Here is a 24,445-nt window from a genome sequence, read left to right on the forward strand (position 1 = left end):
TTGACCGTGCTGTGTGCTCGTTCCCCAGGGAAAGTGCGCGAGCGTGTTCCCCCCATTCTCTAATACCCGGCCTGGATGTCTACCCCAGCCGAGCGCCTGCCCCTCCACAGCCCGGGGGGCAATGCCCCTCTTTCAGGCTCACTGAGTGGGGGAATGGTTGCTGGGTGATGGAAAGGTGAGATTTTGACAGTGAATCTGTGCTGGAACACCAGGCTCTGAGAACTCTGTCGAACCGCAGCCCCCCCGCCCCCGTTCCAGACGAGCTGCTTCCCTCCTGCTTCGCTTCTGCTGTAATTCTCAAGCCTCCACTCAATCCACTGAGAGCTCAGGGCAGGTTAGAACCAGGGCAAGCCTCCCACATGAGCCGTGCCACTTCTCAGATATCCACACCTTGAACCCATTAAACACACGCCTCCGCTGCAGCTTTTCAGTGCCCCCCCCCCCCTCCCCCCCACTGGAAACAAAAAAAGAAAGAAGGAAAAAAAAAATTAAATAAAATGAAGATGTCAACAATGGAAAATGGCTTCGGCGCCTTCCTCATGGCAAGCTTCCAATTACCATTCCACAATGTGTCCGGATGGGGCACAGCGAAGAGCTCTGGAAAAGGGCCACAGCAGAGTGGCCTGAGGCCCAAGCTGGTGAGACGGTCACGGAAGGAGGGGCTGCGCGAGGGGATAGGGCGGGGCCAGGCAGAGAGGGATGAGGGCGGGGCCAACAGCGGGAAGAGAGGCGGGGCCAAAGGCAAGAAGAGGGAAGAGAGGCGGGGCCAAAGGCAAGAAGAGGGAAGAGAGGCGGGGCCAAAGGCAGGAAGAGAGGCGGGGCCAAAGGCAGGAAGAGAGGCGGGGTTGACGGGAGTGGGAACGCTCCGGGCCGGATAAAACCTACAGCCGTTCCGAGGCTCTTAAGAGCCGTTTTCCACAGCACTACTTTCCTGCGCGGACGACTGCGGGTCAAGTGTGGGTCTTTATTACGCACATAAACACACACTTCATTACATGTGCGCGGGATGAGGAGACACAAGCCTGCAACAGGCCCTCTCCTCACAATGACATCTCCACACAGCTGCCGACAGGCCCTCTGGAACAGAGCATGGCGCCGTTCCCAAACTCAAATGTTCAAGAGCACGAAAGAAAGACCTTTTCTCTCCCCTTTTCAAGGCTGCTTCTGAGAAATGGATCATTTCAAACCGCATGGCAGCGCTCCAAATAAAAGAGAAGGTGCTCTTCCACAGACATTTCAAAGGGGTCCCATTTTGACAACCGCCTCTCAAAGACTTTCCATTTTATCTTTTTTTGGCAGAGCACTGGCCTGCCTGAGAGTGTCAGCATGTGTTGGATGTTAACTTGAGCTCCCAAATCTTAATAAACATTTCAACTTTTAAACTGAAAACATAAAAAAAAGATTTACTGCGGTCCAGCGCAGCCCTAAATATGGAAGTAAAAAACGTGACGTGGATCTTCCACATTGCTCCGAAGGGTGCGCCAGTTCACCTTAAGGCACCCCAGGGAGGGCGACGGGGGCGCCGAGCCGTGGCATCGGGAGACGGGCGCGGGTGGCACAGCGCCCCCCACGGCACAGGGCACTCAGGCGAGCCGTGGCATCGGGAGACGGGCGCGGGTGGCACAGCCCCCCCCTGCAGCACAGGGCACTCAGGCGAGCCGTGGCATCGGGAGACGGGCGCGGGTGGCACAGGGCACTCAGGCGAGCTGTTAGAGGGATTTTCCGGGCGGTGCTTGAAGAGCAATAAACCTTTAGGAGATTTAGAGCTGACATTTCACAGTGTCAGCAAGCCGGGCCTCTGGAGGACCTGTCGCCACACCGGGGTGACCGGGGTCACAGCCTATCGCTGCCCTGGGGTGGGGGGGGCACTCCCTCCTCTTTCCTCCTCCCTTGCGCCTTTTCCCAGGATGCACGGCGAGCTGTGGGCCTCCCTCCGCCTGTGACTGAGGTGCGAGGCTCTTCCGAAAGGAGGGTCACACGTGTGTGTGTGTGTGTGTGTCAGCAGGGCTGACCCCGCCCCCTCCTGGCGGATGGGTCCGACAGCACCATGGCGAGGGGCTCATTGATCCGTGCACCAGGCTATAAACACCGCACACCTAAAGGTCGCCATTTGGTAGTCAAATTCCTCCGCAAAGATTCTGCCCTTAAGGTGAAAATGAACAGCACTTTAATTAAAGGCACAGGGACTTCTGGAGGAGCAAAGCCATCAAGAGAGGGACAAATGCACAGTGATCTGGTAAACAGTACTACAGCAGTGCGGGGAGAGTTTGGGAGCGCCAGGAGAACAGCCTGACGGCGCTGGAAACAAACGCAGTCGAGCGAGAGCGGTCTAAACCGGAGCAGGCCGGGCCTCGCCACCTTTCAGCCATCTCACCATTACATCAGCAGTGACACAATACCAAAACACAGCACGAAGCCTTGGGACAGCGAGTCTGCTAAAACATCTTGAGTTAATCAGAGCCATCAGCCAGCCTGTCTGTCTGTACGTCTGTACGTCTGTCCCTCAGCCTTGGCCCAGCCTGGAGTGCAGCCCCCTGCCTCAGTCAGTGCAGCTCACCCGAACCTCCCTTCAGTCTCAACACTCGCCTCTCCAGACCGCACCTCTGATCAACCCTAAACTGCCCACGACTGCACCTCTGATTTGTCTAAACTGCACCTCTGGTCAACCCTAAACTGCCTCAAATTGCACCTCAGATCCACTCTAAACAGACCCAAACTGCGTGGAACCGGCAGGGCAGCGGAGGAAGGGTCTACAGCCCCTCTCTCCCCCCACACGGCGGGGCAGAGGCGGACCTCTGCCCATCCCGCTGCAGATGAAACAGGACTTGAAAGGGGGGCACTCTAGGGCCAGTGACAGCCGCCACACCTGTACTGCAGAGCCCCCCTGCCCCACCCAAAACCCTGTACCAGGGGAGGAGGCATGAGCACTCCTGTGCACCCTGCTTCTACTACAGCCCACCCTCTGGACTGGGTGAAATCAGACACACTGCAACCACAGTGAGAAGGAAAAGAAAGAGAGAGAGCAAGAGGGAGAGAGAGCATGAGACAGAGACAGACAGAGAGAGGAAGATAGACAGAGAGAGAGAGGGAGAGGGAGATAGACAGAGAGAGAGAGAGAGAGAGAGGGAGATAGACAGACAGAGCGGAGAGGAAAACAGCAGTCCGGCTGCCTGTGCTCTCAGAATGCAGATGAGCTCATTTCCATGCTGTTGCTCAGGGGATTCTGGCGGGCACTGTCTGAGCAACGGGCACTTCTGCACACACTTCTATAAAGATGACTTTTTTTTTCTCTTTTTCTGTCCCTGAGATTCGGCCCCAGAGAGAGGACACATTCAGCCCTTCTGTGCCGACATCATGGTGAAAACAAGTCGGAGATGGTAAACTTTCCAAAACAGCTTAAAAAGCTGGGAATCTTTCCAACGCGGCGGCTGATGAGCTGGGCCTCTGAGCGGCTCGTTTCAGGAACACAACCCGACACTGACCGTGAACACGCTAATGCTAAAAATGTCAGCGCTGACCGCAGTCCTCCGTCTGGCTGGAGGCTGAACCTAAGAGGCAGCACAAGTTAAGCTACAGCAGGGAGAGGCCAAACATGAAGCCCACATCCTCCACCACAGAAACACCCATCCCAGACTCCCAGAGGAACGCTGGGGAATGCGAGCAGCGCGCTGTAAGCGGAGATGTTCGCCGTGAATGGAGACCTCTTTGGAGGTCTACCAGGCTGAGCAGGTCCAGGCCAGGCCCTGTGAGTGAGGGGCTCCCAGCACCAGAGGCCACAGGTGAAGGTGAGCTCTGCTCTCTGTGTCCCTGACGCGCAGGCGGCCCCGTGCAGTCACAGCGCCAGGCGCCAGCGGCGAGCGGCCTTACCGTCCTCGGTCTCCTGCCACACGATGCCCTCCAGGTTGACGCTGGTCCCCGGCTCGCAGGGCCCCAGGCACTCAGGCTCGGTGGCCAGGGCCACGTCCGACGTGTTGACCGCCACCGAGCGCGTGCGCACCATGATCTGCTCGCACGGCGAGGCGATGTCACTGTTCCCCACCGGCGCCAGGAGGTGCAGCGGGGGAGGGGCCGGCGTGGAGACCGGAGACTCCATCTGCAGAGAGGGGGGAGAGAGGCAAAGGTTAGGGCTCTGAGCAAACAAACATCGCTGCCAGGATCAGACGAGGAGAGAGAGACAAGAGACACCCTGGTACCCCCCCCCCCCCCCGATCACGCTCCAACACAAGGGCTGCCCCTCAGTTACGGACACATGCCCCTCCCAGCTTGTCATGTTGATTAGGATACTACCTCCAGCACCAACATCGCACTCCAGGGATAGGGGACTTTTGGGGTAACAGGGTAAAGGGACCCGCCCCCCCAACCCCCAACACATCGAGCCCTCCGACGGCACTGTGTCACCTGCCACACCTCGCCACTGAAGCGCGGGGGCGAGGTGAGGAGCGGAGAGGCCCGGGGTGGGAACAGCGAGCCCTGCAGCCTCCCTCATGCAGCCTCCACCCTCCCGCTCATCACAGCCCTGAGCGCTGATCACTCAGGCTAGCACGCCTCCATTAGGCGCTCAATCACAGCGCAGAGCTGCGCCGCTCCCGGGCTATTCATCCGCCGGCCGGCCGGGCCGCGGCGAAGCTCCCGCCTTAATTAACCATGTTCATCAGCGGGCACGCGCGAACCTGCGAGTGTCAGAGCTGCCATTCCAACCGCAAGAGCAGCAAGAGAGCCCCAAAAAACACTCCATTACTCTTAAACTAATTTAAAAAAACACCTAGATCCCATCAAAAGATGAGAAGAGATCTTATATTCCTAAAATTCAAATTCTAATTTTACATGATGAAACTTCACTTCAGAACCCCGGACTGAAATAACTCAGCGATGTCATTCATTTTCCAGACTGGAGGTGTAAATGAGTTCCCGCCTCACCGCAGTGAGCAGCCATCTCCACGGAGACGAGCCTCACACAGCGAGGAGGACCTGAACCCGGTGGCCGCGTGCCTCGCTCGGTCTCTGCGAAGGATATGCAAATGAGGAGCGCGGAAGCCCAGCTGAGCTTCTGATTGGCTGGCTGGAGTGCTGAGATCAGGGGTGAGCCGGCCTGGTCATGTCCTTAATAGCGCGGTGTCGTGTTGCACTGCTGCACCGGCAGAGCTGTGGACAGAAAAGGCCAGGCGATCGCTGCCCGTCAGCCTGTCTTACGAGCGTATCCTGGGTCAGTCCTGGGTCTGGCCTGGGTCAGGCCGGGTACGCCGTCGGCAGAGTCAGACCAAAAAGCTCTGGCGCCCCACACCCCTTCAGCCGCTCCAGCAAGAGGCACCCTACCCTACAGCAGGCGGTACTATTTACACCTTCCAGCAGAGTGATGTGTGAATATCGCACCATCAGGACTGGATGTGCTGGGCAGGGCCGATAAGCCACTGGAGCTCTGAAGCGTGCGTGCACACGCGTCTCCTCTGCCACAGCCACAGCCGCTCTGTACTCACTACTGTTCTCCTTAGTTTGCTCCAGTTTCAAAGTGGAGAACATGACACAATTCATCGCTGGCGATTCCCACCTCAGCACCCAGCTATCGGTGTCTACTCATCCTGCCTCTGCTTTCTGCTGTAGGCACGTCTGTGGGCGGATGAAATAAACACTCTCGCCACGCTTCAATCATCTCCTCCACTTCCTCCCTCTTCAGCAGGTTTTTTTTCTGCCTTGGTGCCACCGTGTCTTCGGTCCTGCGCAGCTCTCTCAGCGATTCCGCTCTGCTTCTGCAGGAAGCGGCTCTTCAGAAATAGCTGCTGGAACAGCGTGTTACTGAATGGCCATTTCACAGCGCTGGCAGTCGTCCCGCGCCTCTGAGGTCCGGCGCTGAAGGTGAACCCAGCAGCCAGAGAATAAATCATGCGCAGTGCATCACGCAGGCCGTGCGGTATGCGCAGTGCATCACGCAGGCTGCGCGGTATGCGCAGTGCATCACGCAGGCCGCGCGGTATGCGCAGTGCATCACGCAGGCTGCGCGGTATGCGCAGTGCATCACGCAGGCGCGCGTAGGCAGGCAACATAGCGGCGCGTGCGTGCATCACGCAGGCCGCGCGGTATGCGCAGTGCATCACGCAGGCCGCGCGGTATGCGCAGTGCATCACGCAGGCCGCGCGGTATGCGCAGTGCATCACGCAGGCCGCGCGGTATGCGCAGTGAATCACGCAGGCCGCGCGGTATGCGCAGTGCATCACGCAGGCCGCGTGGTATGCGCAGTGCGCGGGTACACCGGTCTGCCGTCTCAGAGGGCGCGTGGCTAATCGGAGTAGCGTGCAGCGGATCCGCGAGGGCTGGCATCACGGCCAAACGGGGGCACGGGCAGAATGACGCTCTCAAAGAAACGACACACGGCTCATGATATTTATATCCGCATGCAAATCTGCGCCAGGCCTGCGATCCGTGAGGCTGACTCACCCACACCGCGCGCACGCAGCCACGCCAGCTCTCATAGCTGCGACCTGGCGAGGCAGGAACACGCCGATGGACAGGGACCAGGTTTAAAAGCGGAGGAGGCGTGCTGAGCGCTCAGCCTCTTATGAAGGTGCGGACGCCCTGCACGGGTTGAGCCCGTGTGAAGACGGGTGTGTCACATTAGCGTAGCGCTAACAGAGCAGAGTAGGCGAGCGCTAGCAGGGCTGAGCAAGTGAGCGCTAGCAGGGCAGAGCAGGGGAGCGCTAGCAGGGCAGAGCAGGCGAGCGCTAGCAGGGCAGGGCAGGGCAGAGCAGGCGAGCGCTAGCAGGGCAGGGCAGGGCAGAGCAGGCGAGCGCTAGCAGGGCAGAGCAGGGCAGGCGAGCGCTAGCAGGGCAGGGCAGGCGAGCGCTAGCAGGGCAGAGCAGGGGAGCGCTAGCAGGGCAGAGCAGGGGAGCGCTAGCAGGGCAGAGCAGGGGAGCGCTAGCAGGGCAGAGCAGGGGAGCGCTAGCAGGGCAGAGCAGGGGAGCGCTAGCAGGGCAGAGCAGGGGAGCGCTAGCAGGGCAGAGCAGGGCGCTAGCAGGCAGAGCAGGGCTAGCAGGCAGGCAGGGCTAGAGCAGGCGGAGCGCTACAGGGCAGAGCAGGGACGCTAGCAGGCAGAGCAGGCACGGAGCGCTAGCAGGGCAGGCAGAGCAGGCAGCGGCGTAGCAGGGCAGAGCAGGGCAGGGCAGGGCAGAGCAGGGCAGGGCAGGGCAGAGCAGGGCAGAGCAGGGCAGGGCAGGGCAGAGCAGGGGAGCGCTAGCAGGGCAGAGCAGGGGAGCGCTAGCAGGGCAGAGCAGGGCAGGGCAGGGCAGAGCAGGCGAGCGTAACAGACTGCGGGGCTGAAGTGGCAGATGTCAGTGGCAGTGAAGCCAGCGCAGGGTGATTGCGCAGGTGCGTCAGACTGGAGGGAGCGCACAGGTGGGCGAAGCTCCGCGCAGGTGCGTCAGACTGGAGGGAGCGCACAGGTGGGCGAAGCTCCGCTCTCCACGCGCCTCTCTTTGTTCCCGGCGCTCTCCCGGGGAAGCGTGCTCCCACACGGGCCTGAAAGTCCGGCCCCAGGGAGCGTGGGCCAACCGCTTCGCGACGGGGCGGGCAGGGGCGGGCGAAACGGCGGTGCTGCGGCACGCCTGTCGACGGAGCGAAGAGCGGCGAGAGAAGGATTTCGAGCGGTCGACTGCTTCCATATACGTGGTGCCCCTGCCGGCTGAGGGTACACCGATGTGTCAAAAAGTAGGGGTGTAAACCTCACGGGTACAATGTATACAACGTATACATACGAGCACCCTGAGGGTGAGAGTGAAGAAACTTCAGACGTCACGTTTAACAGAAGGAAAAATGGCACTGTCGCGAGTGATGACGAGATGTCAGAAATATAAACGATGATGTTGACTGTGTGGCTAGAGAGCAAGCCGGCATACGATTATGGACATTTAAATATTGTGCTATGACTCATCTGCACGTAGTATTGACTGCACCGGTGCATCGTTAGACCCCTATCATAAAGCACGAGCGCGTCCCAGCCAAGCGGGAGGCGGAAAGGTAGAGAACTGGCCCTCGTTCCTCATTACAGAATCCATTAGCAGGGCTGGATGTTCAGCACAAAAGCTCCCGGCCACTCAGCCTCCCAGCATGCCTCGCTGCCGAGCCCTGAGAAGGTGGGCCATTTGCATAGCTGTTTTTCCGCTGATTTTCAAAACAAATGCGATGAAGCAGCTCTTTGTAAGGGAGACTGTGGAAGGGGAGAGGGGAGGGAGAGGAGGTGTTTGGGGCGGCCACAATAGCAGCTCGATTGTTTGTTGGTCTTGTCGTTTCCCTGTGTGCTCACCTAAAGCAACAAGCTCCCAGATGAATAGAGCCGAGAGTGCGGCCTTTAATTAAAGGAGGAGCAGCTGGTGTCTTCAAAGGCTCCGGGGCTGCAGATGAGGCTCTTACAGGCTCTTATCACCGAGGACATCACCGAGGCGGCGCTGGAAATGAGGGACGGCGCGGGAGACGCGGCGCGGGAGCCCGGCGAGGGCGCGGGTCCGAGCGGGAGGGCCTCCGCTCATCACGGACTGGATGCGCTTCGTCCTTAACGGCCAGTAACGACTTCAACCGAGCGCCACTTCCACCCATCTTAATTTGAGCAATGGCCAAAGTAATAACACTGAGAAACATGGCTTCCCCGCCAAGGGAAATTTTCAGAGCGAATAAAAGGCACCGTTTCATTGTAGCTAATGCCGTTTGTGTGCCACGCCCTGGTTATTACCTCTCTCCTGCCGGCTCGCCTGGCTCAGTGTGATATCCATTGCGTTGCCTGGCAAAACCTACTCTACCAAGGAGGAAATCCAGGAGCAGCAGCCACACAGCCCAACCCTCCCCTAAAGCACAATGCAGCACCATTAATAGGCTAATAATGAAACCTTACTTAAACCTCGTAATAAAGACAAAATCCATTTTAAAAACACTTGTTTACATTCACTGCTCACACTCAAAGAAGGTTGTGCTTAAGACCGTGTAGAGCGGCTTCTCTAATGCCACAGCCCTAAGAGGGAAACCCAGCACAATCCCGCTGTAAAATTGTGTTATCATAAACTTAATCCTGTTTATTGATTGTGTCGGAGCTGCCAATGAATCCTTCTGCAAGGGCAGCATATTCAGCCAGAATGTCTTCAGGGCTGTAAAACCGAGGCACTGTGTGTGTGTGTGTGTGTGTGTGTGTGTGTGTGTCTGTGTGTTTGTTTTAAAAGGCTTGAGTTCTCTCCCTTTCCCTCCACCTTCTCTCTCTCTTTTTAACTCCCTTTCCCTCTATCTCTTCCTTCTTTTTCTCTCCCTTTCCCTCCATCTCTTCTCCCTTTCACTCTCCCCCTTCTCCTGCCCTGTGAGTTTATAGGCTGGTTTCTCTAGGTGCTCCAGAGCGCAGTGTTAGTGAGAGACGCAGAGTCACACACGCTCCCCTCTCCGGCACGCTCCCCTCTCCGGCGCTGTCCCGCGGTGGCTCTCAGAGCGCCGCGGCGGTGCAGAACCGGCGCAGTCCGCCGCTGCCGCGCCACGCCGCGCGGCTGTGCTGGGCGCTGGAGGGGGGTCAGGCCCGTCAAACGCGGGCGCAAGCGGGCGCACGGAGGGCCCGGACAGCGGCCGTTTCTCGATGGCGGCGAGCGCGCTGGGTCTACTGGCCCCCACGCAGGGGCTCAGATACGCGGAGCGGCTGCTTGGCGGCCATTTCACCTCGCTGGACTCGGGCCTAAACCCCGGCCTGCCGCCGCGCTCGGGGCCAGCATCACTAAACTGAGCCGCGGGTCCGCGCGGATGGCAGGAGGATTACTCTGGACCGTGCTACTGAAACGCCTCCGCGTTTTTAAATAGGTGGTGTTTCATTACACCGTCAGTGTCCTTTATGGACAGAACGGGAGGCAGTGCTGGGATGACCGGCAGGCTGAACGCACCCGTGCTCCACCTGTGACCCCTGACAGCCCAAACGGCCTTACGGGGCTCTGCCCCCAGCGCAGGGCGAGCAGGCCACCTTCTACACCCAGGAGAGCGCCGCCCCAGAGGCCAGGACAGGCAGGTTTACATTAACGCAGAGCCGCTACGCTGCCGTCTGTGGCTCAGGCTCTCCTCTGCGGACTCTGGAGCACCAGCAGCGGCCCAGAGGCAGAGGAGGAAGTTTCTATATATTTAATTTTCTCCCAGCCAAGTGCGTGACAACAAGGCCATTATATATATATACATACACACACACATATAAATACACATATGTACCTTGGCTAAACAAGCGCTTTCAGAGCGACTGACAGTTGAGCATGAGAACGTGCAGTGTACCAAGTTAACCATTTAACCCAACCACAAGGCCTGTACCCAGCCCTGTCTTTATTTAGCGTGCCATGTTTTAAAAGAAGTGCTTCAGGTGAGGTGTGTACACAGTATGTGTGTGTGTACTGTGTGTGAGTGTATGTGTACACACACACACACACACACACACACACCACACACACACACATCTCACCTGAAGCACTTTTTTAAATTTTTTATGTGGCACGCTAAATAAAGACAGGGCTGGGTACAGGCCGTGTGGTTGGGTTAACTGGAAAGACAGGACAGAGATGGAAAGTAGGCTGAGAGCTGGAGAAGCTCGGTCTGCGCAGAGGGAAAGCAGCTGAGAGCTGGAGAAGCTCGGTCTGCGCAGAGGGAAAGCAGCTGAGAGCTGGAGAAGCTCGGTCTGCGCAGAGGGAAAGCAGCTGAGAGCTGGAGAAGCTCGGTCTGCGCAGAGGGAAAGCAGCTGAGAGCTGGAGAAGCTCGGTCTGCGCAGAGGGAAAGCAGCTTGGTGTTTCTCATCACCTCGTCTCTTATTACCAATTCGCTGTGTGGCACTGCCAAGCCCAGTTAAGCAGCTCCCCTAAATCAAATTACGCTGATGGGGTCACGCCGGAGTGGGACGGGCGCAGGCCTGCCAGGTTCTCACACAGCCAGCCTGACATGCTTGATTTAGCCTGTCAGCTTGCTGTCCGACAAAAACGCACTGGTGCAAAAATAGTGTCTTAACAAGCTGTTTCCCGACTCAGGGGAAGGGGGGGGGGAACCTGAGGTTACGCAGGCCTGCGGATTCCCATTGGGAAGAGCCCCCCCCCCTCTCCTGGAGCTGCACCCCTGTTCCACAGAGGTCTGGAAAGCCTCCCACAGCCGAAACCACTCATGAAGGAGCCATACCCCTGTGGGCTGGCTTTCGGTGGAGAGAACGCAACCGCTGGCAGACGCAGTCGGGGAGGAGGAGGGCCAACGGCAGGCCAGCGAGAGCAGGGAGCTCCCCCCGCGGCCAGCCCTCCATTCCTCTGCCTTATTAAAACATTCCAGCGCGCTCCCTCCCGCGCCCCGGGCTCTTCCGCGGTCCAGCGCCGGCCCCGTGGCGCAGGGAAATGATGTCACCCTCCCGCTATCCAGGCCAGGATGCCTGAGCTGTGACGGACTTTCTGCCCACTGGGGGGCTGGGAGGGTCGGGCCGCGCGGCCCTGCCGTGGTGAGGACGGCGGGGGCTCTGGAGGGGGTTCTGAGAAGGGGGGGGGGAGGGGGTTCTGGGGGTTCTGGAGGGGGCTCTCACACGGGCCCTGAGATGGGCAGCATTCTCCACGCGCAGGCCAGCGGAGGGCCCGAGAGGACAACTGGCTTCCATCGAGGAAACAGCCGTGGTTGAAGACCGGAGGCGTGAGATGGTGACACGCTACAGCTCCAGCAGCATGAATGAGGGGGCGTGGCCTCACACGGCTAAAGAACGAGCAACATCCTGCCTCTGCCATCACGCCCCAAAAGCGCGTAGGCGCTGACATCAAAGCGGCCCGGCTCGCCTTCCCCACAAAGGCCAGACTGAGATCCGCCTGCCGCACACTCCTCTGGAAGACGAGATGGCTCAGATCAGCCCATTCAGACAGGTCCACAGACAAAGCCAGGAGAGCGGGACAGCGGGGCACGGAGAGGACGGGGGAGAGAAGCGCCACAGAAGCCAGCTGCTCTTCTCTTCTTCAGCAGCAGCTCTTCCGCGGCTCGGGGACGTCACGCCCCACGCACAGGCAAAATCTGAATCAGACGCGCCAATCGGAGCGGAAGAACAGGACTTCCTGTCTGATGCGAGCCTCGGCTGCAGGAGACGCGCTCCCGCGCCGCACTTTCACCCGTCCTTGAGCTTGCACTCCCCCGTGACGCGGGCGCTTATCGCAGCCGGCTGTAAACATTCCGCCGCCGCCAGCGTGTCACCCGTCAGCGCAGAGCCGCCGCAGGGCCGCCGCAGGGCCGCCGCAGGGCCGGCGCAGGCCGATAACCATCTCCGGTATGCAGGCCGCAGCCTGAAAGGGAGGCTTTATGGTGGCGTGTTTGATTTGGGAAAGGGCACGAGCTCCCCGGGTGTCACATGGGCTGGGCGGGGCACGGCGGGGCGGGTCTGCCGTGAGTCACGCGTGGGCGGGCGGCCCTCCGGCCCCGAACCCGCCGCTGATAAGGGCCCTCAGCCTCGCTGATGTCACGCAGAGTTCAGACCCAACGCCCTGCGCGCTGGCCTTACATTACCAACGCTCTCCCCAAACACTGACAACAGAAACAGCACAGGCACCCACTCTGATGGAGAAGGATAAACGGCCGCGGTACCTGGCCTTGCACACGTTCCTGCCACCAGGCGTGGCGCAAGAGGAATTCCCCAAGCTAAACAACGGGTTACAACGACAGCGATGGTGTAATACCTTCAGTCAACCATTATTCCAAAGCAAACAAGGGTTTGATACTATGAATGCAGTCATCAAACCACAAAACCTTAAAGCAGCCAAGTTGTGGTTGAACAAGCATTCGTTTACTTTCCTGATTCTATTTAGCGCCAGCTAAGTAGCCTGGAATGATACTGTACCAGCTGCTAAGCTAAGCACCTACACTCTGTTGCTTTGGCCAACACATTTTAATTTAAAACTGCACATCAAACCCTGCTTCTGCTCTTTCCAGACATTACAAATGCCAGCTGCAGTGCTTAAATGAGCCTGTCTCACAGCAAATCAGAGGTCACTGATTTATTCATTTTAAGTGACGCATGCAAAGAGTGGTGGAGGTCAGAACAGGACAAGCACTCTGCACAAGTACAGCCCTGACAGGGCACAGAACAGAGGACCATGACTGAAGAGGGGCGGCATTAATCTTGCTCTTAAAGGTCTCTGCTGAGCACACATTCACTGCGAGAGCCCTCTCCACTCCTCACCGGGCCCGGCTGTGCCACAGCAGTGACCAATTACGCAGCCGGAGGCTTTCTGACAGGCAATCACTGAAACCAACCAGCGACATGCAATGGCATCTCATAACACAACAGCCGTAGGCCAGCAGCCACGTGAAACGCTCGACGTCCGGTCAAAACACGCAAGCGCTCGGCTACAAGCACACGCGCGCACGCACATGCAAACTAGCGAGTGCAACCAAGATCGACCAACGTGTACAGAGCACCTATTCCAGCAGCCCAAACCAAACCGATCACTTTTGACTGGGTTACCTGTATGTTTAAATTAAGTCTAAAGACCATTTCAGGGCATAAAACTCGTGTAAATGTTGTGAATGGTTACACGCTTTGTGTTGAGCCAAGTCTGGAAGAGGCTGTCCTGCCAGCCCTGAAAACAAATCCGGCACCGAGAGGCTCTTTTCGTCTAATTAGAGAGCGGCACTCATTAAGAATGTGGATCGGAGGAGGCAGAACCTGCCTGTAATTTGCTGGGTACTGGACCCTGGAACCCCAGGAGCTGACCACATTTGAGGCCGTGGATTGGTAGTTACGGAGGAGCCGAATCTGCGGCCGCCCGCAACCCCAGGGCCTCGCGCTCCGCCTTCAAACGCTGTTAGAGCGGAACGCGGCTCCCTGGATCTCCCACACGCAGGGCGCGCATTACAGCCAGCGCTGCCGGGCGCCGGGGCCCTCGAAAAACGACTGAACGCCACCGCAAAGGCGGCTTCCAGAGCGAGCCAGAGCCGCCAAGGGGCGGGCCGAGAGACGACCGCTTCCATTTCATTTCCCTTTTTAAAGACTCCGTGCGTACGAACAAACTGCAGATAAATGCTGCCTTGGAAGAGCACGGGAGAAGAACACACACGCACGCACGCACACGCACGCACGCACGCACACACATCCACTTCAGCGGAGACGGCGGTAATTTCAGCTAAATGAGGCTCAATTTGAGCCGGCGCACCCTCGCAACCCACACTCACAGGCAAACGCGGCTCATGTTCGCACCCGCCCTGCGTGTCGTTTAAGAGCAACAAACGAGGCGGAGCAGGGCTCCTCGCGCGCGCGCCTCATTTGCGTATGCGAGGCTCTGCATTAGGCTGCGCCGGCTCTGCGCATCAGGCTGCGGCTGCGGGGCCAGCGCGCTCCAGAGCCGCTTTAATTACCCTTATAAAGCTGCCACCAGGACGGCTGCGCAGGTGCACCGCTCAGCAAGTCTGTACCTCAGCCGTCTAAAAGCACCGATTTAAGAAAACCAAACATCTATAATTCATGGGGCGGAAGAGCCCAAGCCGCAGTCGCAATGCAAGCACTCGTTTAAATCACTGGCGCCGGCGCATTCGGCGCTGCGCGGGGCTGCAGCATGCGCGCTGTTTAATGCGACGCAGCCAGAGGCCCGGGGAGAGCGCCGCAGCAGCCAGCGACCCGCTCGCAGGCCAATGCCGTGACCGGCGCAAAACTGCCACGCCCTGCTCCGATGTTCCCCGCCCAGGACCGACGCCGCGGGAACACTACAATCCCAGCATGCAACCTGTCGTGCAGCCCAGAGAAAAGCAGCCTGGCGACATGCGCCATCTCACACACTGACCGCCGCGCCCTCCCGAAAACGCTCATTTAACATCAGCACGTTCCAAACTCAGCCCCCAGCAATTAGGGCTGCACATCCACACCGGCTTCAACGGCTACAGCAGCTGCACAGCTACGAGAAAAAAACAAAGAGAAGGAACGCCTTGTTTTAAATACCTGGTCACAGAGAGCCTTCGCTCTGAGAGCCTCCACTGAGAGCTGAAGAACTCCGTGTTTGTGTTTCATAGCTGGCAGCCTCCCTGACCGAGCAGTATCTGCTGTCCCAGGCGCAAGTGATTGAAGGGGTGGAAGCCAAACAGAAGAATCTATGGCGCTGGAGACATTTTCCACACAAACCAGAGGGGAGGCAACTGCATCAGACAGCCTGGAGGGCTGAGTTCCCTTTCATCTCCAGGCCTTAGCAACAGCTTCAGATTGCTATTCACCTGTTGCTAAGAGGAGACTCGCAGCCGATCCTTCCTCACAACCCAGCAACATCAACGAGCAAGAAAAAAATTTCAAAAAATAAATTAATAAAAATAAACGTAAAATCGAGATGAAATCGTCCTTTCTGAAAACCCTTGATGCAAAAACAAACGATTTGATTAAATGACATCCTCTGGCAATTCAAAGCTTTTTAAAGTGCCGTGTAAAATTTGATATTCAGCTGAAGACAAAAGAACATTCAACACCTGATTTGATTAAAAAAAAAACAAAACAGGCAGTTTGGGAGAAAAAAAAAAAAAAAAAGGCTTTACCTGAAGAGGCCCTTTACTGGCGTTCAGTGACAATCAGTGCAGGTGCTCTACAGTGCAGCCTCCTCTGCTCCAGCTACCTGCGGCATTAACGCCAACGCGAGCAGGCTCAGAGCTGGCGAGGGCGGGGGAGGGGAGGCGAAACCTTGTCAACACCTGTAATTTGGAAAGGAAGAGCGGTGCGCATAAACAAGCCTTCCCAGGGACACCTGGGAGCGAGGAGGGCGTGACACGGCACACAAAGGGGCGCGTGAAACCTCCCCCTCCCCTTTAAAAACCGCCGGTGAGCGCACGCCCCGCTCGCCTGGCCCTCTGCGGCTCCCGGGGCGAGCCGGAGAAGTCCCCCACGCGGCTTCTGGCTCCGACGGAGAAACGCGAGAATGAGAGGCGGAGAAGGAAGAGTGACTCCATCTTCTAAGAGCACCCAGCTGTGTCACCCCAAGCAGTCCCGCAGGTCACACGGCTCGACAGAGGCGAGGAAATCACGCGTCTCCTACGCTGCGCTTCTCAGGTGAGGCCCCGCCCCTCTGCGGCTCACGCAGAGCAGAGCTCTCCCGGTGAGGGACGCTCAGGCGTCTGAAACTGGTCTGAGGCAGCGTGAGCGTGCGAATGTCTTGAAATGGCGACGGCCTTTGGTTGCTATGCGCCAGGCTGACGGTTAATTGGTGAGCGCGAGCAGAGGAAGGGGAAGGGAGAAGGGGGCAGCGTTCTGTCTCTGAACTCCAGCTCCAGCGCTACGGAGCGCTCACGCAGACAGACGCCAGAGCGCCACGCGCCCCGGCGAAACCGAGGCCGGCCGGAACGAGCGAAGAGCCGGGCCCGCTCGGCCCGCTGGCGCCGCGGCCCCTTAGCCGCGATTCGCAGGGCCGCTACCGCCTCGCTGTGTATTCACCACGGCAGCGAGTCAGCTGTTCTGTGTAAAAACACCCCATGTCTCTGTTTAAATGAGTCTTACTCCGCCAGAGCGCCGCTTTCGGCTGCTCCAGCGCCCGGGGATGCGGCTCTCGCTCCCGCCCTGGCGCTCGACGCAGGGCGCGGCCGCTAGCCGCTATATGGAGCGCCTCTGGCTCCCGGTCCGTGCGTGGAAACAGAGCCCTCTCTGCTCAAGGTGAACGCTCTCTGCTCGTGTGGCCTGAGAAAGCGGCCTCTGTGCTTTATGTAACATGACCTTACCGGGAGAAGCGGGGGGGAGGAGCGGGGGAGGGGAACAACACATTTCTACAGAAGCCTTTACAGTCAAGATTGTGCTTCGCAACGCCCCCAGCTTCTCTGTGCGCAGAGCTGAGAGCCCGAGCAGGTAGCAGAGCTAGCCTAGCCGCTCCTCTTCACACACACAAAAAGAAAAAAGACCAGTGACTGTCTGATTACTCAAAGAAGACAAGACGTGCCACCTAGTAGCTATGGCTGCAAGCGGGAAGCGCTGCCTCGTTCGTGTGTAACAGAATGTGTCACGTATTACTGAAGTGTGAGAAGAAAAAAAAACATTCAGAGAATGGGAACATCCAGAGAAAGGAACAAAAATAAAGATCAACCCCAAGCCCTGTTCCACCACTCATGTTCCTCCCCCAGGTGAAGAGGCTGCTGGCAGCGGACTGCAGTGGCTGAAGTGCGACGGAGAGGTTGACTGCAGCTGAGCCTTCTGCTCAGAGGTACGGCTGGCTGGCTGGCTGGCGCCCAGCAGGTGCCTGCTACACAGTTCTCTGGTCGCAGTGTGAGCCTGCCTCCACCCACCCCTCCCCCCCCTGCAGCTGGCTGACTTGGGCCAGTGCCTGGCATTGTATGCCGGCTGGGGGAAGGGATTGGTGGGGGGAGGGGGTGCGCAGTGTGAGGGAGTGGAGTGGCCCCCCCCCCCTCTGCTGAGTGAGTACAGCCACCTGAATTCTTCCACGTCGGCTGTGGGCAGAGAAAATGGAAGCGCTGTGGGAAGCGTTTTCTCCCCGATAGCAGGCCCAGGAAGCCTCTTCTCACCAGATGGGCTGAGAGACTTCACTCAGCAGAGCTGAACACGGCACACAACACTGAACACCTTTCCCAGCCACAGTCTGGTTAATGTGTGTGATTTTAGTGAATGTACTGCGTTCCGATTTGCACTGGCCTTCGTCAATACAGGCAAACAACAGCGCCCCAGTAAAGTCCCTGCTTCCAGCAAAACTCCTCAGCTTCCCTCAGAAATCCCAGAGGGAACATCTACAGGAGCCCATATGAAAAGACCAAACGCAGAGGGAGGTCTGCTGCTCTCACAGGACCCGTCTCCCTGCGACTCGCTCCACAAAGTCCCATCTGTGCCGCGAAAAACAGCCGATACGCCGCCCCTCCCCCGCCCCGCCGCTCCCGCTCCCACCCGAGCCGTTCCACAAGTGCGGTATTTATTACGATAATAATCCCCGTTCTTGTCAAGGTCAGCCGCTGGAGCTTGGACTGAGGGGCCGGGCGGGCGGGGCAGATCCAGATAAGCGGCCTGCGGCGTCGGATCGCTCCCTCCCCGGGCCGTTGCTTAGACACGGCCTCGCGCCGCTCGCTCGGCCGGGGAGAGAGAACCACGCCGTTTCCATTCGACCACCAGTCACAGTTTAGAAAACTGCTCCCAAAGAAGAATCAACCTTGCTACAGTACTCTCGTACTCAACCTGAGTTAAATTCAAGGGATAGTTCACAGTTCTTTACACCCAGGTCCACTGAGCTACTCACCACAAACCATGCAATAAACAGGGGACATGTCGGGCTCAAACACTACTGCCTTGAGTATGTGTAGCTCACCCCGTTAGCTGTTAGGTCTGTAATCAAATAGCACTGATTAATGGGGGCTGACAATCACCCCCTTACAGCTAAACTAACAAATACAATGTTTCCGCTATATAAGCACATTTTTGATAACAACATAGCCTATATATTTCTAGAAGCAAATAAACATATGACAAAGTGTTTAAATTTGGTTAATTAATAGTGTTTTAAATAGCTGTCATGGGGTGACAAGTCTCCAATTCATCAATTTGTGGCAAGTAGCTCAGAGGACCGAGGTCTAAAAAATGTGAACTATCCATTTAAGCTAACTTTCAAAAAATTATTATTTAAAAACAGAGAGGAGGGAGAGAAATAAATGGAGAGAGAGTGGGAGAGTGAGAAAGAGAGAGAGACACTTGTCCTGAGGTACATCTTTTGCTTTCAGACCTTACAGCACCCTGTAACTGTCACTCCACTCATATCCATTTAGAGGGATTTGACTCATGAATGCCACCTTCAGCCCTGCTGGCTTGCTGCTCGCTTGCACAACACAAAGCCCGGGAATAAATCTGCTGCTTCTCAGAGGAAGGCTGAAGAGGGTTGGGCTGGCTGATAAGACCCCAGGGCATCTGCAGAGACGGACGGAGTCTCATAAACTCCGCTCTCGCTTAGGAAAAGAGCCCTTTCAGCAGGCTTGCCACACTGCCAGAGCCTCCATCTTCCTTTCAGGGTTAAAGGGGTCAATCTGCAACTTCAGACACCTTGTGAACTCAACATCCTGTGGGAGAAGGTTTATCAGCAGCATTTGCTCCAAGTGGGTACAAGTGCGTTTAGCTACTTTTTAACGGCGTCTTATCGCAGCTTCTTGCCAGCTCCTGAATACTTCAGGACAGCCTACCGGCGGCCATCTTGACATTTCCAACATTTTGGTGTGTTGACCCACAACGTCATAACAGACCAGCCCTCTTGTTAGCACATTATCACAAAATTATCTGAAGTGTACGAAGGCCACAAATCTTGTATCTGACCTTGCAGATCTTTTTGGGTCAAAACTATGCAACAAAGCGTATTTTATTTTTACCTGTGCCGTTAATGTTGGTTTATCTATCCACTCTGATCCATTATAGATAAAAAGCTCACATTTGCATAAAAAAAAGATTTTAAAAAAGATAGGCAAATGTGTGCACAGCACACAGGAGGGTAAAGGTTGTCTGGTGCGATGCGAGCGGTACCCTACCTGCAGTGACCCGCAGGCGCTGTGCTCAGGCATCAGGCAGGCGAACAGGAGGGTAAAGCAGCCTGGCTAGGAGGCATCAGACTGCCAGCGTGTTTTGTGCTGCCGGACATGAAAGGGGCCTTGTTCATTTATCGTTTCTAAAAAGCTGAGCCACAAGCTTTGGACAAAATGAGATTCCCCTCCTCGCCCTGCGCAGTCTTTTGTGACGCGTTAGACTTGCAAAACAAGTTGTTATTCTGCCTGCGCCGTTTCCCAAGGGTACGCCACCGCAAGGTATTTATAGAAGGCTTCTGTCTTCCCCTGGGTTTCCTGTGCTGCCGAAAACCCCCGTGTGGGCGGGGCCTCCCGCCATGGCGGACAGACAGAAACCTCTTCCCCTCCCCCCCCGCGTGGCGCAGCGAGCGGACCAGACTTTCTCCCACAGCACTGCTGCAGAGACTACAGCGCTCCCCTCCCCCAGCCTCTGAGCTCCCTCTCCAAAGCAAGCCCCGCCCCCACTCCGCATTCTTACACTGCCGGAGATTCAGAACCCTGCGAATAACGCGCCTCCTTCCCTGCGTGGCAGAGACCGTCCCACAGCACGCTCCGTTTGTTCTGCGCTTGTCGCTAAATTTCAAAGTTTTGCTTTCGTTACTTCGCTAGAAGTCCTTAGTCTCAATGCTCACTGAGAGAATGTTAAAAAGACCAACGTGACTAAAAAGAGAACGTTACCTTCTGGCAGCTGAGCACCGTGATCTCTGCTGAGGGGAATGTCCATTTTTCTCCTGGCTGTAAACTGAGACGGGACTGTGGCTACAGATGAGCTGGGGGTGGTCCCTGGCCCCCTGTGTGAGTGGAGCTGCTCCCGCTCTCTGGCTAAGATGAACACTGTTCCCCTTGTCCCCTCCTCCACAGGCACGAGTACGTACTGGCACCCCCCCGATGGGCCCCCCAGTCCTCCCCTGCCCCCTGCACGCACCCCCCCCCGCCCCCCGCAGGCCCTGTTGTTGAGGAGCCTGGGGGCCAGAGCCCATTTCCAAAAACTCCCTCTAAGAGGAGAAGGGCTCCTGACACAGGGCCACCCAGCAGAGCTGAAGTCCACTGAGGAGGGAGGTGATGTCATTTCACACACAGGGGAGCTGTGGTGTAAGGGGTGTGGATGGAATGCTGGGAAGGGTCCATGCCGGACGTGCTAGACAGACGGAGGCCGAAATATTGTCTCATCAAAAGATGTGACATCACTCCGGCAAGTGAAAATTACAAGCCCTTCCCACATACCTGCTAAACACAGGTGACAGAGGAGAATGGAGGAAACTGGAGGAAGAAAAATCTATTTGATCCGCCATTTTCCCTGGCAGACCCGGCTCCTTCGCGAAAAACAGCATCGCAGTTTGATGACCTCGTTAGTTCAAGCACTTAATCCGCTAAAGCTCTGATAAAAATAAACTGGGGGGGGGGGGGGGGGTAGGAGACAGTCAGGCCCTCTGTGCCACAGCTGCTATCCCAGGCCTCGGTCACCCTCAAACCGCCGGGGGGGGGGGGTTGGGGAGTGGATGGCACAGCCAGTTCTGCCTTCAGGAGGTGTTGATGACGTGCCATTCTGCCACTAACACACTAACAGGCCTAGATAAAGCACTCCGTTTCAACACGCAGCACAACCGGAGAGCTGCCGCACGCACAGAACGCCAGGAAGCGTACTGTCGCACACTATCCTCACAGTGGGCACACCGGCGGGTGACCTTTGGGTGGAGGATCCGATGGAGGAGCCTCAGATTGGATTAAACACAGTAATTTCAGTAAGGCCCACTGTGCGCGTGTATGGAGAGGCCCTGAGTGGGTGTGGAGGGAGCAGCTTAACAGAGCTGTGCTTGACTTTACAGACTGGCAGCCAGCCTCGGTGGCTGTAAAAACCTTTCCACAAACACCAGCCTACAAGGGTATAAAAAGTTAAAACAAACACGCCGGGCCCTGCTTGTGAAGAGCACAGGCACAGCACTGTTCGGCCTTCAGACCAGCGAGTATAAATAACTCCGATGGTTCAGCGATATAAAGCAATAACGCCCGCCTGTGCACAGATCAGCTCTCAGCCTGGGGAGCCAGAGCACACAGGGGCTTTCCTGGAAGCTGGCCTGGCTTTCCTAGAAGGAACATCACTCACACACACACACACACACACACATACACATACTCAAACACACGACACACACACACATACTCAAACACACACACACACACATACACATACTCAAACACACAACACACACACACATACTCAAACACACACACACACACACAAGGTGCGGTCTCTTTGCCAGCTGATTCCCAAAGGGGCTAAACCACAAGCACTCTGGAAAGGCCCACTGAAAAGATCACCCCAATAACAACGTTTTTCACAAAGAAAAAAAAGGCAAAAAAAATGTTTTCGTCAGCGACCCTTCCTCCGTTGCTCCAGCGACCCCCCTGTTTCATTTGAGGCCCCAACGGCCCGCGCGCCGTTCCTGGAGGGTTTCCATTTGGGGAGGACCAATTGTCTAAACGGCACAGCTCAGCGCCCCTAATGGAACGCGTCCCATTTGGCAAATTTGAGTCTGAACGCCGAGCTCGGTCCGCCTTTCCTCTAAACCGCGCTCGGCACGCATTCCTGCCTGCACCGCGGACACCCTTACTGCGACTCCTGCGGCGCCCTTCCGTGCTTGCACCGTCAGGGCACGCGCGATATGAGCCTTCCCAAGTGGACAACCGCCTCCGGACAAGGGGCAGCTCTCCCAAAGTGGAGGGGGCCTTCCCAGGCAGAGGACGAGTGTGGCAGGCCTTCCCAGGGAGAGAGAGGGCAGCCTCCCAAGGGGAGAGAGAGGGCAGGCTTCCCAAGGGGAGAGAGAGGGCAGCCTCCCAAGGGGAGAGAGAGGGCAGGCTTCCCAAGGGGAGAGAGAGGGCAGGCTTCCCAAGGGGAGAGAGAGGGCAGGCTTCCCAAGGGGAGAGAGAGGGCAGCCTTCCCAAGGGGAGAGAGAGGGCAGGCCTCCCAAGGGGAGAGAGAGGGCAGCCTTCCCAAGGGGAGAGAGAGGGCAGGCTTCCCAAGGGGAGAGAGAGGGCAGGCCTCCCAAGGGGAGAGAGAGGGCAGGCCTCCCAAGGGGAGAGAGAGGGCAGGCCTCCCAAGGGGAGAGAGAGGGCAGGCTTCCCAAGGGGAGAGAGAGGGCAGGCCTCCAAGGGAGAGAGAGGGCAGGCTTCCCAAGGGGAGAGAGAGGGCAGGCTTCCCAAGGGAGAGAGAGGGCAGGCTTCCCAAGGGGAGAGAGGGCAGGCTCCCAAGGGGAGAGAGAGGGCAGGCTTCCCAAGGGGAGAGAGAGGGCAGCCTTCCCAAGGGGAGAGAGAGGGCAGGCTTCCCAAGGGGAGAGAGAGGGCAGCCCCACCCACAGAAAGCCCCTCAGGCGCGCTCAGCCAGGCCAGCCCTCGGCGTGCTAATGCATTTAGCAGCAGACAGTTTAAGTGCAGGGCCATTATAAAGTAATGAAACTCTGCTTGGCTCTGAGCGCATTTCCAAGGTGACGACAACAAGAACAAAAGTGACAATTATTCAGTCACGCCTGCTTGAGGAAGCGAGAGAACGTTCCGGGCCCTTCGTGTAGGGAGTGGGTTCGCCGACACGTCTTTCTTTTCGACAGTTGTGGAGCCCAAAGCTGAGTCATGTGAAGCAACAGGGGTGGAGCAATGGGGAACACTCGCCCACTGGCCGTTTACCGAACAGCCAATCGGAGCTGGGGATGCCTTGAGCGGTGTAATCTGAGCGTTCTCTCCGTTTGAATGAGTCTGTGTGTTCCAGCGGCAGAGCAGTCCCCAGCACAGCTTTATTCATGCTGGCGTAGGAGAGCGAGCCTGCTCGGGGGGGGGGGCAGCTGCTCCTCAGCCCGGGGAGACCGGGGCGGACGTGATGAACGAGCCCGGCTGACAGACAGCCTTCGCCGGACCCAGAGAGCAGCGGCTGGTTCATTCTGGGACTCTGCACCTCCATCTACACCGCTGTGGGGGCGGGGGCATCAAAGCCGTTTCTCTCAGACTCACTCTTCTGCAGGCAGCTGGAGATCCACGCGTGAGGAAATCAGGAGTGACAAAAATGCAGGGTCTGACAGTGGCATCAAAAACAAAAATGAAACACGAGAAGCGCCACGCATAGGATGTGTGACAAACAGAAGAACTCGGGGAGCCCTCTCTCCTTCACTTTGGAGAGAGAGCCTACAGGCGGACTGGGGTAAATAAGACAGAGAGGGAAAAGGCGGGGATGACTAATGACGGCAGACTAAAGGCTCGTTGGGCCGTGCGGGAGAGCGGGAGAGGACAGGAGAGGGGATATTTATCCACAGATAAGCGCTAGTGAGCCCGTCTTCAGGTCAAACGCTCGCCCCTCAAGAGGCACACAAAAGAAAGCAGGGCCCCCATTACCACACTCAGACAGGGAACCGTTAAAAAGCCCGCCGAGAGCAGCATTTACTTAGAGTGTAAACTAGAGCTGCACTTAACCGGAGACGCTCCACACTGAAGTGTGCACTAGTTAGGCGTAAGAGCAAGGCACGTCTTATTTGTCAACTCAATTCTCCACCCTTAGCAGCACTCCTCCAGCATATTCGCATCAATGGAGCATTTATATCACAGAAACGCAGTTGTAAATAACAAAGGGATTCACTTTAGAAGAACTTGAGCCGGATCAACGATAGTCAGTTTGTTAACCATTTTCTATTGAATGTAAACAAGAATTTTCAAGTTATCAATGAAAAGAGTTTACATCCCCTCTTCCCTGTTATTCCAAGAAAGCAGCACCGTGCTGGTCCAGTACAGTAACCGGGCCTATCAAACTTGGCTACACGAGGCATAGATGCATTCTGTAATGGTACAGACCTGGATGAACGATCACAGGATTTAATACATGGACCAATTCCAAACTAACCCCTCCTTCTGAAATACAACTATTCAAGTACTCTATACACCAATCGAAACAGTCAAAGGCAAACTGGGCAATTCA

At 57.0% G+C, this 24,445-nt stretch overlaps 1 protein-coding gene across 3 annotated transcripts in view; it reads right to left on the reverse strand.

The window, feature by feature from the left end:
* The window catches only part of znf609a (zinc finger protein 609a), a 110,416-nt gene that overhangs the window by 14,053 nt on the left and 71,918 nt on the right, over positions 1-24,445 (reverse strand). For all 3 annotated transcript variants that reach the window (XM_064313430.1, XM_064313431.1, XM_064313432.1), the window contains one exon: positions 3,868-4,093. In XM_064313430.1, coding sequence (XP_064169500.1) covers positions 3,868-4,093 — 226 coding nt within the window. The remainder of the gene's footprint in view (positions 1-3,867; positions 4,094-24,445) is intronic.

The sequence above is a fragment of the Anguilla rostrata genome, chromosome 16 (assembly GCF_018555375.3).
Source record: "Anguilla rostrata isolate EN2019 chromosome 16, ASM1855537v3, whole genome shotgun sequence".
Lineage (NCBI taxonomy): Eukaryota > Metazoa > Chordata > Actinopteri > Anguilliformes > Anguillidae > Anguilla > Anguilla rostrata.